We start from the raw sequence: 16,534 nt of genomic DNA, 5'->3' as shown, positions 1-16,534 counted from the left end.
CGGCTCCTCGTCCATGAGCACCATGACATCGGGGTCCTCTCTGCCTGAGGGTGAGCCCCCAGCCCACCTTACCCTCCCCTCCCTCTCACCTGTGCTGTGGCCTGCCGCTCCTTGGCAGTGGGCCCTAACTCTGACTCCTTGTTTCTTCTCGGACAGGCTGTGAGGGCCGGGGTCTCTCCATCCACACGGACATGGCGTCTGTGACCAAGGCCATGGCGGCCCCCGAGTCCGGGCTGGAAGTTCGGGACCGCATGTGGCTCAAGATCACTATCCCTAACGCCTTTCTGGGTATGGCTGGGTCCTGGACAGGCGGCCTGGGGCGGAGGCCCCAGCTGGGAACGGCTGGGCGGGGGTGAGGCCGGTGTTGGGGCCAAGAACCTGAGCGCCTCTCTGCTCCGGGTGCTCGCAGGCTCGGATGTGGTGGACTGGCTCTACCATCACGTGGAAGGCTTTCCTGAGCGGCGGGAGGCCCGCAAGTATGCCAGCGGGCTGCTCAAGGCAGGTCTCATCCGACACACCGTGAACAAGATCACCTTCTCCGAGCAGTGCTATTACGTCTTCGGGGACCTCAGCGGCGGCTGTGAGAGCTGTGAGTTTCTGTCCTGGCCCCCAGAGGGCGGCTCCCACCCTGCCCCTCCAGCCGCACCCCCCTGCCCTGGCTGGCGACTCCCAGCCGTGTTCTGTGGGCGAACTTGCGCTGGGTGCGGAGCTGGGGATGGGCTGTCTCCCAAGTCTCATGGGAGTGCGTGGGACTTGTGGCCCTGGGTGAGCTCTGCCCTCACGGCAGTGGCCCAGGGGAGTTTGCTGTCAGAGGGGCTTGTCTTCGGCCTCCCCCCCGCCCTGCGGGGATGGCTCTGGGGAAATGGCACCTCTTGAAGCAGGGACTCTTGGTCTCCTCTCCTGCTTTCCAGACCTCGTCAACCTGTCTCTGAATGACAATGATGGCTCCAGCGGGGCGTCGGACCAGGACACCTTGGCTCCTCTGCCTGGGGCGACCCCCTGGCCCCTGCTGCCCACCTTCTCATACCAGTACCCGGCCCCGCACCCATACAGCCCCCAGCCACCACCCTACCACGAGCTCTCGTCCTACACCTACGGGGGCGGCAGTGCCAGTAGCCAGCACAGCGAGGGTAAGTCACTGTCCAATGTCAGTGCTGCCGGAGGCTGGGGAGGGGGACACCAGGGAGGAGAGGCGGGGGCAGGGGCTGGGGAGGCCAAGGGAGGCTGGGCCAGGGCTCAGGTGGCCCCATCCCCTCCACCCCCACAGGGAGCCGGAGCAGTGGGTCAACGCGCAGCGATGGGGGAGCAGGGCGTACAGGGAGGCCTGAGGAGCGGGCCCCAGAGTCCAAGTCCGGCAGCGGCAGTCCGAGCCCTCCAGCCGCGGGGGCAGCCTCCGGCGGGCGGGGATCAGGCGGGGGCTGATGGGGGCCCTCCCCTTCCAGAGGCTCGTCAGGGGGTGCTCCCAATCTCCGAGCCCACCCTGGCCTCCATCCCTATGGACCGCCCCCCGGGATGGCCCTCCCCTACAATCCCATGATGGTGGTCATGATGCCGCCACCTCCACCCCCTGTCCCTCCAGCCGTGCAGCCCCCCGGGGCCCCTCCGGTCAGAGACCTGGGCTCTGTGCCCCCAGAACTGACGGCGAGCCGCCAAAGCTTCCACATGGCCATGGGCAACCCCAGTGAGTTCTTTGTGGACGTTATGTAGAGTGCACAGCGGGGGCCGTGTCGATCTCTTCCCTTGGCCTGTGCTTGGTGCTTCTGTGCGTCCTGTGCCCTCCGAGGGGCTTGCCACTGTGACTCTCACCAGCAGTGCCTGGTCCCTCCCCTTCCCTCGGGGGGTGTACAAGGGACCTTTGGTTATTTTTAGCTTTACTGTTTTTGTAAGCCTTTGGGGGGGGATTGAAATAGACTTTCGTACGTTTTTTGATTATTTTTTTAGTAGACACTTCCCTTTTTATATGAAGAATCCCTGTCTCCTGGGTCCCTTCTTCTAACCCCAAAATGTGACCTCCTGCTCTGCCCGCCCCGTCCGCTGTGTCCTGTGTAGGGTGGGAGGCGGGCAGTGGTACCCTGGGAGGAGGAAGGGGGTGGGCACCTAGCCAGCAGTCAGAGGCAGCTGGGGTGTTTGGTATTGGGGGCCCACGTAGCTGCTTTTGTTACTCTATTTATTTAGTCACTTGTATAAAACGAAATAAAGCAAAAGGGGCAAACTCCCCACGCTTCTGGCTCCTTTCTTTGGGAGGGAGGCAGGCAGCGAGGGAAAGACGAGACCGCAGCGGAGCGTGGCTTGCGAGAACCTTTATTGAAAGGCCCCAGGGCCAGCCCCTCTTTAAGGCAGAACCAGGGCCTGCAGGAGGGGGGCTGGGCTTGAGAGAAGGCACTTGTCAGGCCAGGCCCTGGTGGGGAGCAGTCAGAAGCCGAGGGGGTTGCTGGTGACCATGCCGCCACGCTCCACCAAGGCCTTGGAGATGCTTTTGAAGTTCCGGAAGAGCTCCTGTTGCTGCGGGTCGGACTGCAGGGCAGCCATGCTCTCCCGGACCCGGGCTGCCGCCTGTGGACAGACGAGGAGGGGTTCAGGCCTGCGCCTCATGCCCCCGCCTGCCCTTGGTAACCCTGAATCTCACCTCGATACACCAGCTGTCACAGAGCATCTTCTCGTGCTGGGCTGTAGGGTGGCCCTCGCTCAGGGATCTTGAGGCCCTGGCACCAGGCAGGGAGGGAAAACCAACCTGGGCCGTGAGCCTGGCCCGGGACCCCCGCCACCCCCGCCGCCGGGCTGCCTCCCCCTCCGCCGCCTCACCTGGACAGAACTACCACCATGGCGTAGAGGTCAATGGCACTGTCTGCCAGACGCTGCAGCACGAACTGTTCATCTGTCAGGTAGATGGTCGGGGCCGGTTGGTGAATGCTGGGGGTGGGCAGCGGGGGGAGGAGCAGGAGGGAGTGGGAACAGGGCGGGGACGGGGCGGAGGGGGGGCTCACTCACTGACGATCCCCTTCTTGTGTTTTATCAGCTTGGCCTCCACCACGCTGGCAAACTGCTCCAGAGCCTTCACTGTCTGAACAGAGGGAAGGCACTCAGGGGGCCCAGCCGCACCAGCCTCCTGACACCGGCTGCCGTCCCCCCTCCACCCGACTGCTCACCAGCTCTCCGCTCCGATTCAGCTCCTGGTGGATGACACCACTGAGACTCAGGCCACTGCCCAGCCCTGCCCGCCTTCAAGAAAGGGGGAGAGTGACTGGTTAGTCGCCTCGGCCCGGGCCGGCCTGCCCTGACCCGGCCTGCCCTGACCTGGCCTGCCCTGACCCGGCCTGCCCGAGGCTTACCTCCTCAACTGCTTGCCCACCTCTCCTAGCAAGAGACCAGCATTCCCAAAGGGATTCTTTAGAGCATTGCCAAGTCCAGAAAGTTCCTTTCCTTTGTCCTGTGTGGGAAGAGGGTCCAACAGTCAGGACGTGCTCTTCTCCCCACTTCTTCCCCCCAATTCCCTCTTACCATACAGCCCTGCAGAGCCACAAACAGCCGGAGAATGTCGTTCGTCCCCTCAAAGATCCGGAAAATGCGAAGATCTCGGAGAACGCGTTCCACTCCAGGCTCCTGCCACAGGGGAAGCCAGACCACACGGCCTTGCTAAGCGGCGCCCGCCCGCCCCTGCTGTGGCCGTGGCGGCCACCCCAGGCAGAGCACCATTCCGTACCTTCATGAAACCCATGCCGCCCATGATCTGGATGCACTCATCCGTCACCTTCCAGGCTGCCTCCTGGGGACCGAGAACCACGTAAGATTGGTCTTGGAGCCAAGCTCCTACCCTGGGCTCTCCCGCCCTGTAGGCCGGGGGCCTCACCGAGCCAAAGATTTTACTGATGGCGGCCTCGATCTGGAAGTCCGTGGCTCCCTGGTCCATGTTGGCACTCACCATGTAAGCCATGGACTGAGGTTGCGTGGTTGGGAGACGGGAAGGAAAAGGATGGCGTCAGACTCCCCCCCGATCGCCCGAAGCTCCCAAGACCAGATCAGCCCTAGCTCCTCGCAGCCCTTGCCTTCACCTAGCTCCACCTGTCAGGCCCCGGGGAGGAACTTGGTCCCCTGAGCCAGTGCATCAGGGGCCTCTAGGCGCTGGACTTCTTTGAAAGGGGTGAAGAAGGGTAGGGGTGCAGGTGGAATCACCTTCAGGGACCTGGAAGAACGAAGGGCACCGCTCTCCCCCTTCGACAGCTGAGCTGACTATGCCTCCCCGCATCCCCTAGGGCATTGGTGTAAAGCTGGAGACCCACTGCCCCAGGTGCTGCTGGGAGTTGTAGTCTGACCCGACTGGGAGGAAGGCCACGGGGCTCTGGGGAAGGGGTGTGGGAGGACCCTCACCTCGGTCACGTACTGCAGCATAGCCATCCGGGCCAGCTTCTCCTGGATCAGCCCAAAGTTGTGAATTTTCTCCCCAAACTGAGTACGATTGGCAGCATGGTCCACCTGGAAGAGGGCATGTGTGTCGCAGCGTGATTCTATAGTTTCCCTCCGCTGGGAGGGGCGGGGCTGGGAGGGATAGCCTGCTGGGAGGGGAGGGGGAACCTGCAAGGGGCCAGGGTGCCGCCTGGGAAGGGGGACAGGGTGACTCTGCTTCGGCTAGCTGGAACTCAAGCAGGACACTCACCGCCTTAGCAATGATGCCCCGCATGGTGCCCGCAAGGGCCGCGGCCATGCCGAACCTTCCATTGTTGAGGATGTGCATGGCCACCTTGAAGCCGCCCCCCACCTCGCCCAGCACGTTCTCCGACGGCACCCGTACTCCGTCAAAGTACACTTCTGCCGTGTTCGAGGCCTTGATGCCCATCTTCTTCTCGGGGGGCCCGCTGTGACAGGGCAGGGAGAGAAGCAGAGGTGTGCTCAACAGACTGCTGTGGGATGACGGGGGTGGGGTCATTTTGTAGGAGCCCTGGAAGCATCACAGCTGCCAGCCTGGGAGAGGGTGTAGGCAACAGTGCCTGCCTGCCCAGAGGGTAAGGACGCCTGGGTTCTCTATCCTACCAGATGCTGGGCTCACTGGTGGCAGGAGCCAGAGCTTTCTCTCAGCTCTGTGCATCTGTGCAGCTTAATCCCAAAGGGAACATGCCGTCCAACGGCTTTGGGTTTCATACACATCCCCAAGGTGACCCGTAACGCCGTCTGTCCGGATGTCAGTGCTGTGCCCTGAACTGACTTTCTTTTCCCCAAGCCCACTCACTGGGTGACCCCTCCAAAGCTCCGCTCCACCACGAAAGCTGTGATCTTCTCCTTCACGGCCCCCGTGGCTGCGTCTGTAATTGGTGTCTTGGCAAAGACGGTGAATACATCTGCCAGGCCCCCGTTACTATGGAAAAATGAGGGGCAGTCAGGGTGCGGGGGACAGAGCAGTGGGGCCTGAAACTGGGAAGAGGTGGAGAGGAGGAGACAAAGTGGGGGGAGGGGGAAGATTGCCTGATCCAGATCTTGCTTCCATTGAGGGTATAATATTTTCCACAGGGGCTGGGCACAGCGGCAGTTCGGATGGAGGCTGCATCGGACCCACTGGAGGGCTCGGTTAGACAGAAAGCAGCTATGGTTTCCCCTGTTGCAGAGAGAGTGCCTTTAAACTGGGTCCCGAGGAGCATCAGAGGCCCCTCACTGTCCCTACCCTGCCACAGGCAGCTCCCTCAACACTTTTGGCCTCGGTCAGCTTCGTGTTTCCCGACCAGCACACTGATGGCTTCCCAGTATCTCCAACTCACATGCCCCGCTATGCGGTGACCTCCATCCCACCAGCCTGATTTGTACCAAGCCCAGGACACCCCCAGTCCCTGGGTCTCCTGGGGCTGCCTCACCAGATGCCAGTTTGGGGAGGTATTTTTCTTTCTGGGCCTTTGTGCCAAAGAGCAGGATGCCTTTGAAGCCGATGCTCTGATGGGCCCCCAGGGTGATTCCCACGCCAAGGTCATGCGTGCCCACGATCTCCACCAGGCGGGCGTACTGCGGGGGGAAAGCAGGCCTCCAGGGCTGTTACTGGCTGCCCTGTGGGGGCCTTAGCAGGAAAGTGTGGGCAACAGGGCAGGGGCTGACCTGGGCATCCCCACACGGTGACTGGGGAAAGGAAATGTCCCCATGGCAGAGAGGGACACTGGTAGGGAGGCTTCGTATCCTCCTGTCAGTCCCTTCCGTTGGGACTTGTAAACCTAGGTGAGGTCCTTGGCCCTAAGGGACTGCATATAGTTAACTTTGGAAAGGCTGGAGAGACAGGTGGTTGCTTTGTTGGGATCACTGTATGGATTGGCACAGTCACCGTCGGAGGCCCCAAGGGCAGTTACTTCACAAACAAACCCTGGGTCAGGTGAGAACTTAATTCACCAAGTTGGAGTAGACTGGGATGCTGGTGGGGGTGGGGGGGAGCCTTCCCTCACCTGGGTGTTGCAGAGGCCCACACCACCCAGTTCACTGGGCACTTGCAGACCAAAGGCCCCCAGCTCCTTGAGGCCCTGCATGGTGGTCTCCTCCACCTTCTCCATCATGTCATTCTTGGCAGCATCGTTCACCTCCTGGAGAAGGCACGCTCCTTTGAAGCTGCTCGACACCTCTCCCGTGCCCTCGGGGGCCAAAGTCCTGTATTCCCCCACCCCAGTGACTCCTCACCTCGAAGAAACGAGACACAGGCCCCACCAGCTCTTTAAGGAACTGTGTCTGCTCCTCGTTGAGCACTGTGGGGGATGTGGAACAGGCTGGTCAGGTCACCCCTGCAGTCACGGACGTTGCCCTGCCCCACCCAGCTCTGACTACCCCTTACCAGATGGGTAAGGGAAGACCTGGTCGGTGGTGAGCTGGCCTTTGAACATCCCCACAGCGAAAGACTTCGATTCCTGCGCAGGGAGAAGGGGGTTTCAGGGATCTGTCTGCTGGGGTGGGTGAGCCCCTGGCCTAGCTCCTCCCGGCCTGGAGGCCACATACCGCCTTGGCCTCCTTCTCCCTGGTCGAAGCCTCGGGGGGTAGGGAATCTGACTTCTCCAGAACCGCCTGGGGGAAAGGGATAGTTAGCGAGGCTGGGGAATTAGCGTTCGAAGAGCCAAGGAGACCCCGGGGGAAGATCTGGGTGCCGGCGAAGGGCGTGTGCGCCGATCTTTCCGCCAGTTCATCAGGGCACCCTGGCCTGCCCTTTCCCCCACTTTCGGCGCCAGGCCGGGCGGCAGGTGCCCGGGACAGAGAGGGAGACCCCTGCCGGCGGCGGGGAAGGGGGAGCCGAGACCGACCCCCCACTCCCACACCGCGCGCCCCATGCCGCCGTCACTCACCTGAGCGGCCCCACTGGCATAGGGTCGGCGGGCCAGGCCGGGCGGCGGGTGCCACAGGAGCGCACTTGTCCGCGAGCTGTGGGGAGCGGGGTTCAGTCCTGGCGCGGTCCCCAAACCCGCTGTCAAGCCCCCCGCCCCATCCCTCCTGTCCCAACACGCACCTTCCGACCCCCAACCTCCGCAGCTGCCGCCCCACGCCCGGGGCTATCCGTGCCGCCTGCATCTCCGAGCCGCTTCGGGCGCCGCTCACTCGACCTCGGACCTACCGCTGTCGTCCCGTCCGCCGAAGTCTGGGTGTCCCCTCCAGTCTTGACTCATCATCCACAATGCGGCGGGAGGCTGGTGGGCGGGGCTTCCGGTCGCCGGGGATGCTGGGAGGTGTAGTTCCGGAGCGCCCCCCCAGCCCCTGCATTCTGGTTGACCTAGGGCAATCTCCAAATGTCCCCGTCTCCCCCAAACGCCTTCATCCCGCCCGTCCGAACTAGAGTGTAGCCCTCGGAAGGGGTGATGGGATAGGCTGGGGCGGAAAAGGGAGGAGCTTAGGCGACTGCAGCCAGAGAGATGGAGGGTAGACCAAAAGGAGGACTTCCCAGGTGGAGTTGGATGGAAGAGGTGGGAAGAAAGAAGTGTTAAGATAGATGCCATAGGTAGGAGGAAGGAAAGACGACCCTTTGGGCTCTCTCGTGAAATCCGTCTCCATCAACACGAAAGGGAGGGACATGGTGGGGTGGGGGGACCCAAGCATATTTTCCTGAGACCTACGAGGTGTCACTAACTTTGGAACCACCTGAATTTTCACAGTAGGACCCTCCCCTCGCTTCCGCAAATTCACTGCCTCCCTTTTAGGGCCTCTGAGATCTTCCTGAACCTCTCTCTCTGCCCTTGTTCCTTCCTGAGACCATGTGCTCAGGGTAGACACACTGGATTCTTCCCAGCCTGAGCGGAACTGTAGGAATTCTCATGCCCCCACCCCTCACACACACACCTACTTCCCTAGCCCTAGGTCGAGGAATCCCAGGTAATTTATGCCTCCGCCCTGCCATTCTTCCTGGGGACACCTCCTTGGGGGTGACCCCTGTCCCCAGTCCCTGTGGGAAGTGTAGCAAACTCACCCCCGGCTTTGGGAGAGAGGCCAGTGTGTGAGGTGCCTGGGGAAGGATGGGACTGCCCACTTGGGCTAACAGGCTAGCAGAACTCCGTGGGGAGGCAGCTCAGCTCCAACCCTTCGGATTAGGGAGATTAAAGTCAGAGGGGAGAGATGTCCGAGAGACCCAGAGGTGAAACTCGAGAGTCCTGTGGAGGAAAGGCCTGGGGGCTGAGCAGGGTGGGGTGGGGGCTGGGATTCGGGGACCCTTCTCCTGAAGCTTCCCGTAGAATCTGGGGCCAGAGGGCACAGGCTGGGGAAGATGAGTGAGTGTGTTGGTCCCTCCGTCTCTTCCTTGTCCCACTCCTCCCTCACTTGCATTTCACCAGCTCCCCGCTCAGCCCTCTGGCTCCTGGCCCCCCCACTGTTGCGATGGGCACCCCCTCTCCTCACCGTGCTGCACAGTGACCTCTTCCAGGCCTTGCTGGGTGAGTAGCCCCAATTTTCTGAGGGGCAGTGGTGGAAAGGGCTGGCCTGGGCCTGCCAGGGCAGTGACCGAATTTGGGGGCTGGTTGGGAGCAAGCAGGTCATCTGGGGCAAGCAGGAGTCCAAGCAGGGGTCAGTCGTCCTGACCGTCCTCCCCAGCAGCCCAGGCTGGAGGAGCTCCTCCCTTACCAGACACAAGGAGTCGAGATGGTGGCAGGGGTGGCCAGGGAGGCCGGGGTGGGGGAGGGTAACTCAGCTCTGTTCTGGTGACAGACATTCTGGACTATTATGAGGCATCCATCTCGGAGAGCCAGGTAAGGGGGTGAGGAGGGGCCGCTTCCTCAGGGAGCGGGCAGGCAGGGCTGCACCGCTGAACTCACCGGACCACTTGGGGGCCCTGCGGACAAACTCCTGAGTCTGGGGTGCAGAGGACGCCCTCTCTCCCCCGTCCTGGAGCCCCTTCTTCCTCCTGCTTCCCCCCTTTCCTTGGCCCCAGTTTCAGGCACTGAAGAGTCCAGGACACCATTACTTTTCAGGCTTCCTCCTGTGCACCCTGAGGGAGAACTCGGCCCCCAGGGATTCCCTCCTGCCAGCCCCTCCCTCAGGCCCTGCCCCCTGCCCGGCCCGGCTCCAGTACTGAAAGGAGCATGGGTGCTCCCAGCCCCGCTTCGGGGTGCTTCCTCCCCTGAGAAACAGAAGTCATCCCCCTGATCTCTGTTGTCTGCGTTGGTGCCTGGCCAGGCCTCCATCTTTGCCTCAGGGCCTCTCTGCTACTGCTCTTCTCTCCTCTCCCATTATCCGGGTTCCTGCCAGCACTGAAGCAGTTAACTCTGCCAAGGCACCCCCCCATCCTCGCTCCTCGCTCCCTCCCTCCCTCCCCCTGCTTCCTCTCTCCTCCTCTCTCCCCTTCCCTCCTCGGCTCCACGGCTCCCTCGGCCGCTGCCGCCTCCGACCCCCCCACCCCACTCCCCCGCCACGGCCCCTAGCCCCTGGCCGTTAGGCAAGACCCCCCCCTACCCCGGGGCTCCCCGAAATCCAGTTCCCCTCCCCCACCCCAGCTCATGCCCCTGCCCCCGAACTCCGGGGCTGCCAGCCCCCGGTGGTGCCCCCGCCCCTCCTGAGAATCGGGGTGTGCTCCCCAAGCCCCCTCCCCTCCACTGGGGACCCCCTTTTAGGGCCCCCTTCCCCTCCCTCCCACGCTCCCCTCCCCTTTCCTTCTCCAACCCCCTCTTTCCCCTCTCACCCCTCCCCCCATCCTGGCCCCCCCTGCAAAAGTGGGGTGCGGAGGGGGGAGGGGTGAGAACCCACGGAGGGGAGGAACGAAACTCCGATGAAGTCAGAGCCCCTTACCCGCCGCCGCGGCCAGCCCCCCCAACATGGACTGTCTCTGTATAGTGACAACCAAGGTAAGCATGATGGGGGGGCTATACACTGGGAGGAGGGCATGAGTTCGTGGGGAGGGGTTAGGCAGGCCTCATCTTGGGCTGGGGGCCCTGGAGTGACAGCATCAAAGATGTATTTGGGGGTCATGATTTAGTTTTGGGGTTCACATCTGAGATAATGCTGGGTTTGGCCACAGGTGCCCCCTGGAGTGATCCCTTTGTACCTGTAGAGAAATGGAAAATTTAGGCTGTTTTGTGGTTTGGGGGGGCTAATGGGTTTTGGGGTTCACCAACGATGTTTGAGGGAGACTTATTTAAGGAGAAGCCTGGCTCACAGGGGAGTCCTGCTTTTGTACATTGGAAGGTGGACTGTGTGAGGGGGGTCATCTTCCCTCCTGGGGGACAAACTGGCTTCTAGGTGTCTTGTCCAATTTCAGGGGGCTCTTGGCATGGGGTAGACGGTTATTGGTTGTGAGTGCCTGACTGGTCTGGGGGTGTCAGCTGGCAGAGAAGGGGTGGGCCTTCAACCTATAGAACAAGCATCTCGTGGTAGACACATTTGGGGGCACGCTCAGTTACAGGGAACTGGTCATTTAGGGCTTGATCTTATAGAATGGGGATAGCTGGGAGTTGTCAGAGGGCTAGGGCCTGACATAGGATCACCTGAGGGAATGGACCAGGCGAGGTGAGGCTTTGGGGTACTCCCATGGGAGGGAGAAGCTTGCAGGAGCTGAGGCTGCCAGACCCTGAGGAGGAGGAGGACAGCTTTTGGGAGCCAGGGGATTTGAGGAGGGGGATCAGGTGGGTGGTGCAGAATTTGGGGGTGGCCCGGGCAGGTGCTCAATATCCCTGTCTCCTCCCACACTGTATCCACTCCTGGTTGAGAAAGAGGGAGAAGAGCAGATGGAGGGGAATGTTCCTCTTACCCCTGACACTTGGGATCAAGGTGGGGGAGGACACCTGGATTTCAGGTTACCAGGGTGAAAAGGAGTTGGAGGAAAGCAGGGCTGGCAGCAGTGAGGACTGGACAAGGGTGTCCCTGCGGTTGGAGCCTGGAAAGGGCGCAGATCTTGGATGGGGAGCACAGACAAGCTCCTGGTGCGATGCAGAATACCTAGGTCTTGGCTGTGAGACTCTGGGACTGGCAAGCTGGATGCCTGGTGTGTGGAGGGAGGCTTGGGCGGGTGGCAGGCAGCTGGGGGTTGGGGGGTGGGACAGGAAGTGGGGGCCGGGGAGGCGGGGTCCGGGTGAGTCACAGGCTGGGGAGGGGGTTATATTTAGTGGGAACTGCAGCTTCTCAGGGGAGGGAGCTGAGGACACACATGTTCCCTGCCACAAACTCACACACGTGTGTACACATGCATCCTGCACGTGTGAGCAATGGATGGAAGAGACTGGAGCCCGAGGACCTTGAGGTCCCGAGTCCCCTCACCCTCTCCAGAGCTACTTGCTTGTCCCTCCCCCAGTTCTGTGGGTTTCAGGCTTTCTCCCATGCTGCTGCTTCCCCCATTCCCTGGAGTTTCAGTGGATTTTTTGCGCCTCACTTACTCTGGCCTGGTCTCCTTAGTGTCTGTCTGATCCTTTGCTTCTCCTGTCTCCTGCCCTTAGCCTGCCCTGGCTGTGGTCACCTGTGTTCAGGTGTACCCAGAAGGCCAGTTGGAATGTGTGGGCTCTGCTTCCAACATGTGAACACATATATGCGAGCGAGGGTGAGGGGCTTGCCTGCACCGGCAAGCTATTCTGGGAGGGGGAGCTTATTCATCTCTCATCCAGACTCCTACTTCTTCGATGGAGCCCAGGGTGAGCATCCCCGAAGGAAGGAGCCTTGCGCAGAGAAGATCAGTCATGCATTTGGGGTTTTACAGAGGCGTGGAGGAGACCCAGGCTTGCCACATTCCTTGGCTGGAAAACTTGTCAGTCTCGGGATGACGGGACTCCAACTCCCATAAGGCCTTGAGGCACAAGAGCCCTCGGTGTAAGAGGGTTGCTGTCCGTGGGGCTTTTGGGAGTTGTGGTTCCTCTCTATCCAGGGCAGTGGAGGGTAGCCCAGGAGGAGCCAGCAGGGGGCACAAGGCACTTGTTTCCCCCTCCCCCCCCGCAGCGCCCCCTGCCCCCAACATGCTGGGTGGGGTAGGGAATGCTCAGGCTTGGCGGTCGTTGAGCTTCCCAGCCCCGTTTGGGAGTCCTCCATCTTTCATTGCCTATATTTAGATTCCTGCCGCAGTAATTTAGGGAACATTTATGGAATGCCTACCCTGCGCCAGGCCCTGTGCTTTGCGCTAACTCTTGCCTCCCTAGCGATCACTGAGTCTTACTCCGCGCCGGTGTCTCTGCTGGTGTCTGTCTCTGAGAATCTCTCTCCCACTCCGCCCCCGTCCCTCCCCCTTCTCCCCGCGCTGCTGCCGCCGTTGCCATGGCAACCGGCGACGACTGAAGTTGCGTGGCGGACTGGAGGGCCGGGCGAGGGTGTCGGAGGGCGGAGCAGAACAGGTGGGGGAGGGGGGAGAGCGGGGAAAGACCGGGGGTATTTGGCCAGAGCCCCGGAGGCGAAGCGGTTAAACCCTCCGGGTGGTCCTTATTGGGCCTAGCCGAGATGCCGGGGGCGGGGCAGGGTGGCCAACGGCCTCATTCATTGGCGGACAGGGGCGTGGCGGAGGGACAGTGTGGGCGAGGCTGGGGGAGCGAATGGGCGGGAAGTGGACGGAGGCGTGGTCTCCCGGAGGCAGGTGGGTGGGGTCTGGCTTACTCTATCGAGGGAGGCGGGCAGCAACCCTCGGGAAGGGGCGGGGTCTGAGGGCCGGGTAACCTGACCGGTGAGGGCGGGGCTGACCCGGCAGGGGCGTGGCGTGGTCCCAAGTGCCGAAAAGAAACGGGGTTTGAGGGGCCTGTGGTCTAAGGAACGGCGGGGTGCGAGGGGTCTTTGGGAAGGAGAATCCGAGGGCTGGGCGATCTGACGTCTCAGTTTTCCTAAGATGGAGGCCTGTTCAAATTTCATCAGAGCACAACCTCCTACCTCAGCTCTATGTTCCAGGGAGACGGTTGCTAGGCGACAACAAAGTCCTTGATTGCTGCGTTGCCAGGCAACAGGGAAACGGAAAATGGAGGGAAAAAGGAAATGGGGGATGGGGGAGGGTCTTAAGGGGCCACAGCGCCCACTGGTGGAGAACTAGAGCCTGTGCATTTTCTATTCTAGAAGGAATTTCGAGTTCAGCTCCTTTTCGCCTGGGCTCCCTCTGAAGATCCGAGCATTCTATCCAGATATGAAACTAGGGCATTGGGGGTCATCTTGGGGGGCGCACCCAGCAGATTCCGATCAACAGGAAGGGAGGGACATTGGCGAGGTTCTAGGACAGTCCATCCTCTCTGCCCTGTTTGGGCATTATAGAGAAGCCCAAGAGGCAAATTTGAGGAGACTGCTCACTGGGCTCTAAGAGCTGGGAAAGGTGGGCGTTTAATGGGAGAACATTTGGAAGAAATGCTTTCAGGGTCAGTTGTTGGGGGGAAAATGGAAACCTCAGAGGCAGTCGTTTTGAGGTGTTCTGCAAGATTTGTGGGTCACTGCCAGTTGCAGGCCAGATCTTCCTTTGGGTGAATATTTTTTGAGGCTTGGATGTGGGGGAGATAGATATATTTGGGAGCACTCTTCTAACAAAGTTGGAATTCAGAATCATGAAGGTGATGTTGAGATGTGGGAAGGGCAGCCAGAAAAAGGAGTACTGTATGAACTTGAGGCGTGAAGGAAAGGCATAGGGAAGTATTTCTTAACTTAAAGGTTTGGGAATAAGTTGGAGACTGCGACTAAAATCAAAGGGTCAGCTTTAAGATACATTAAGTACACCCAGAAATTGGGGTCTGGTGAGATATATATATATATATGTGTGAAACCATGTGAACAACCACTGAAGTCTATGGTGGGTTTTGTTGTTGTTCTTTTTTTTTTTTTTTTTTTTAAGTTTTTCTTTTTTTTAAGTTTATTTATTTATGTAATTTCTGCTCCCAGCATGGGGCTTGAACTCAGGACTCTGAGGTCAAGAGTTGCATGCTCTTTCCACTGAGCCAGCCAGGGGCCCTGCTGCTGGTACCCCGGGGTGGGCATACTGGAAGATCTCATTAGATGCAGGGATTTGGACAGGGGATCCCAGACGAATTTGAAGACTGCTTATTTGGATGTTTACATTAGAGCAAGGGTAATATTTGCATTAATTTCAAGGTCTTTGTGGGCGGATTAGGGGATATGATTTCAAAAGGGATGATTTACAGGGTAGTTTAATTTGAGAGGACGACCGGCATCAACGCTTGAAAAGCATTGCCTGGCTATCAGGTAGGGCTGGACCGCTGGTTAGAATAGGAGATGTCTCGGCATCTGAGGGGATGCTGTCCGCATCAACAATCTTTGGGGAGGTAGCGAGGACGGGCTTGCGGGACGGGCTTGCGGGAGGCATTTTAGATCCTCTGGGGGTCCCTCTGCAGTGAGAGAGAAGTGCTTCTTCCTTCCCGCACCTTGGGAGTCTGGTAGAGATGAGTGGTCCAGTGAGGTTTCAGAGTAGTTAGGGGCCTGGTGATTTTAGGGGCAGGAGATTAGGTGAGAACTACAGCTATAAACTGGTAAATCTGTAGAGGGGTCGGAATAGGAATAGACTGTGGAAGGTGAAGTCCACAGAGAAACAGCTGGAACCTGGGAAGTTGATGGCTAAGAGGGTCTCCCCTCACCCCCTCGCTCCCATCGTGACGCTCTCCCGCACTGCGCAGGCGCCTTCCCCCCCCCTCCGGCCGCAGCCTCCAGTCGCCGCGTCCGCCGCAGCCCCCGCCCCTCTGCCCCTCCCCCTCCCCCAACCCTGGGACCCTTGCTCTCCCACCCGCCCCCTCCCCTCAGTCCCCCTCCCCTTCTCCATGTCGGCTCGGAACAGATTCGCCTCCATGTGTCTCTGCGTGGTACGTGCCGCGGTACGGGCTCCGGCCCCGCTCCCCTCTTCCCGGACCCCCCAAATCTCAGGGTGCAAGCTTCAAGTGCTGTCGCTCTTCCTTCTGCTTGGCGCGGGGTCTCTGGGTTGCAGTGTCTCGCGGACAGGCGCAGTGGGTCGCCCCTCTTATCAACATCCCCACTTTCACTCACACCCCTCTATTTTGGGGGTGCAAGTCTCGGTTCCAGGTCATTCTGTGCAGCTGGGGCTCCAGTGATGAGAGGGCCAAGGGGGAAGGAACAACAGCGATCCCCAGGTTTTTTACTTGCCTATGCCCTAATGTATTGGGGGTTCAGACTTGGTCCCAATGGCATCTGAGCTGTCACCGTTTGGGCCCAGAGCCCCAGTAGGGTAAAAGAGGGGATCCTCCTTTCCTGCCTGTCCTGCTTTAGTGGTCCTGTAATCTGGGACGGGGAGGTGCTGACCCTGATCCCCACCTCCCAGTTCCAAGTTTGGGAATTACTCTCCCCCACCCCACCCCTCCAGACGTTTCCTACAGCCCCCCTCCCCTTACTACATGTGCAGTACCCTGAAAATTTCCCAGGACTGAATATAGGCCCTAACCTCCTTCAGCCACATTCTGGGAACTTTGGTACCCTTCCCTTGTGCCCCATTTCCCTCACATTGTCTTCTAATGTGGGGGAGTCTTTTCCTTAGTCTTAGTCCTAGACAGCCCCCCCCCATGGGGGTGGGGCAGGGAGAGATGTCTGCAGTCTCACTGTGATAAAAATTTACCTTCCTTTCCTCTCTAGAATAAACGATGAATTTCTGTGATTCCATTTTCTTTATGTGCACCCCGACATTTCTTCATCAGATGCAGGGATTTTTCTCTGTGAGGTGGGCTGAAGATGGAGGGGCACTGGGTTCGAACCCTCCCCCAGACTCGGAGAAGCTGCCACCCTGGGCCCTGCCTTGTGACGACGCAGGGTTTGGGACTCTTGGGAAGTAGACAGGGGAGCTGCTTCCTCCCCTCCCCCTGGACCCCTGGTTCTGGGGCGCTGTCCAGGCTGCAGACCACCTTTTTAGGGTGTGGAGTGAACAACCTCTTTCAGGTCCTCGAATTCTGTTATCCAAGATGGCCCAGCCTTGGGGGGGGGCTATTTAGCTTATTCTCCCCCTCCCCGCCGCCCACTTTTCCTTCTTCTCTACTTTTTGTGCCCATGGTCTTGAAACCTGGATTCTCTTTCCAAGTCTGTGTTCCAGAAAACTGAGTGTATCTTGATGAGCCCCTATTTGCCTTCTTAGAGGCACTTCTTGCTCCTCATCGCTCTGTCCTGGGTGGGAAAGGCTTCCTGTCGCCAGCCCCATTCCCCCCCCCCCCCCCCCCCC

The 16,534-nt window shown here is 60.1% G+C and overlaps 3 protein-coding genes across 6 annotated transcripts in view; 2 read left to right on the top strand and 1 right to left on the bottom strand.

The window, feature by feature from the left end:
- The first annotated feature begins 6 nt into the window (after window positions 1-6).
- Window positions 7-2,215, top strand: LOC121102613 (segment polarity protein dishevelled homolog DVL-2-like). The gene is made up of 6 exons (XM_040629928.1): window positions 7-50; window positions 157-288; window positions 410-589; window positions 912-1,130; window positions 1,268-1,363; window positions 1,580-2,215. The coding sequence occupies exons 1-6, from the start codon at window positions 14-16 to the stop codon at window positions 1,705-1,707; spliced, it is 792 nt and encodes a 263-aa protein (XP_040485862.1). The 5' UTR covers window positions 7-13; the 3' UTR covers window positions 1,708-2,215.
- A 70-nt stretch (window positions 2,216-2,285) lies between these two features.
- On the bottom strand, window positions 2,286-7,613 carry ACADVL (acyl-CoA dehydrogenase very long chain). Its single transcript, XM_040629927.1, has 20 exons — window positions 7,454-7,613; window positions 7,293-7,368; window positions 6,952-7,017; window positions 6,791-6,863; window positions 6,640-6,704; window positions 6,411-6,545; window positions 5,838-5,982; window positions 5,455-5,584; window positions 5,222-5,347; window positions 4,652-4,850; window positions 4,366-4,470; window positions 3,848-3,934; window positions 3,701-3,763; window positions 3,499-3,600; window positions 3,330-3,427; window positions 3,147-3,219; window positions 2,989-3,061; window positions 2,803-2,875; window positions 2,627-2,702; window positions 2,286-2,553 (listed from the first exon to the last, which is right to left on the bottom strand). Exons 1-20 carry the CDS (start codon window positions 7,513-7,515, stop codon window positions 2,413-2,415), a joined length of 1,968 nt encoding a protein of 655 aa, XP_040485861.1. The 5' UTR covers window positions 7,516-7,613; the 3' UTR covers window positions 2,286-2,412.
- A 2,574-nt stretch (window positions 7,614-10,187) lies between these two features.
- Window positions 10,188-16,534, top strand: part of DLG4 (discs large MAGUK scaffold protein 4) — a 22,394-nt gene continuing 16,047 nt past the window's right edge. For all 4 annotated transcript variants that reach the window (XR_005834730.1, XM_040629921.1, XM_040629920.1 and 1 more), the window contains exon 1: window positions 10,188-10,268. Coding sequence is in view for 3 of the 4 variants with exons in the window: in XM_040629921.1 (XP_040485855.1) it covers window positions 10,239-10,268 (30 nt within the window). In the remaining variant the exon portion in view is untranslated. The remainder of the gene's footprint in view (window positions 10,269-16,534) is intronic.

The sequence above is a fragment of the Ursus maritimus genome, unplaced genomic scaffold (genome assembly GCF_017311325.1).
Source record: "Ursus maritimus isolate PB19 unplaced genomic scaffold, ASM1731132v1 scaffold_14, whole genome shotgun sequence".
Taxonomy (NCBI): domain Eukaryota; kingdom Metazoa; phylum Chordata; class Mammalia; order Carnivora; family Ursidae; genus Ursus; species Ursus maritimus.
This window is presented reverse-complemented; position numbering and strand designations above follow the sequence as displayed.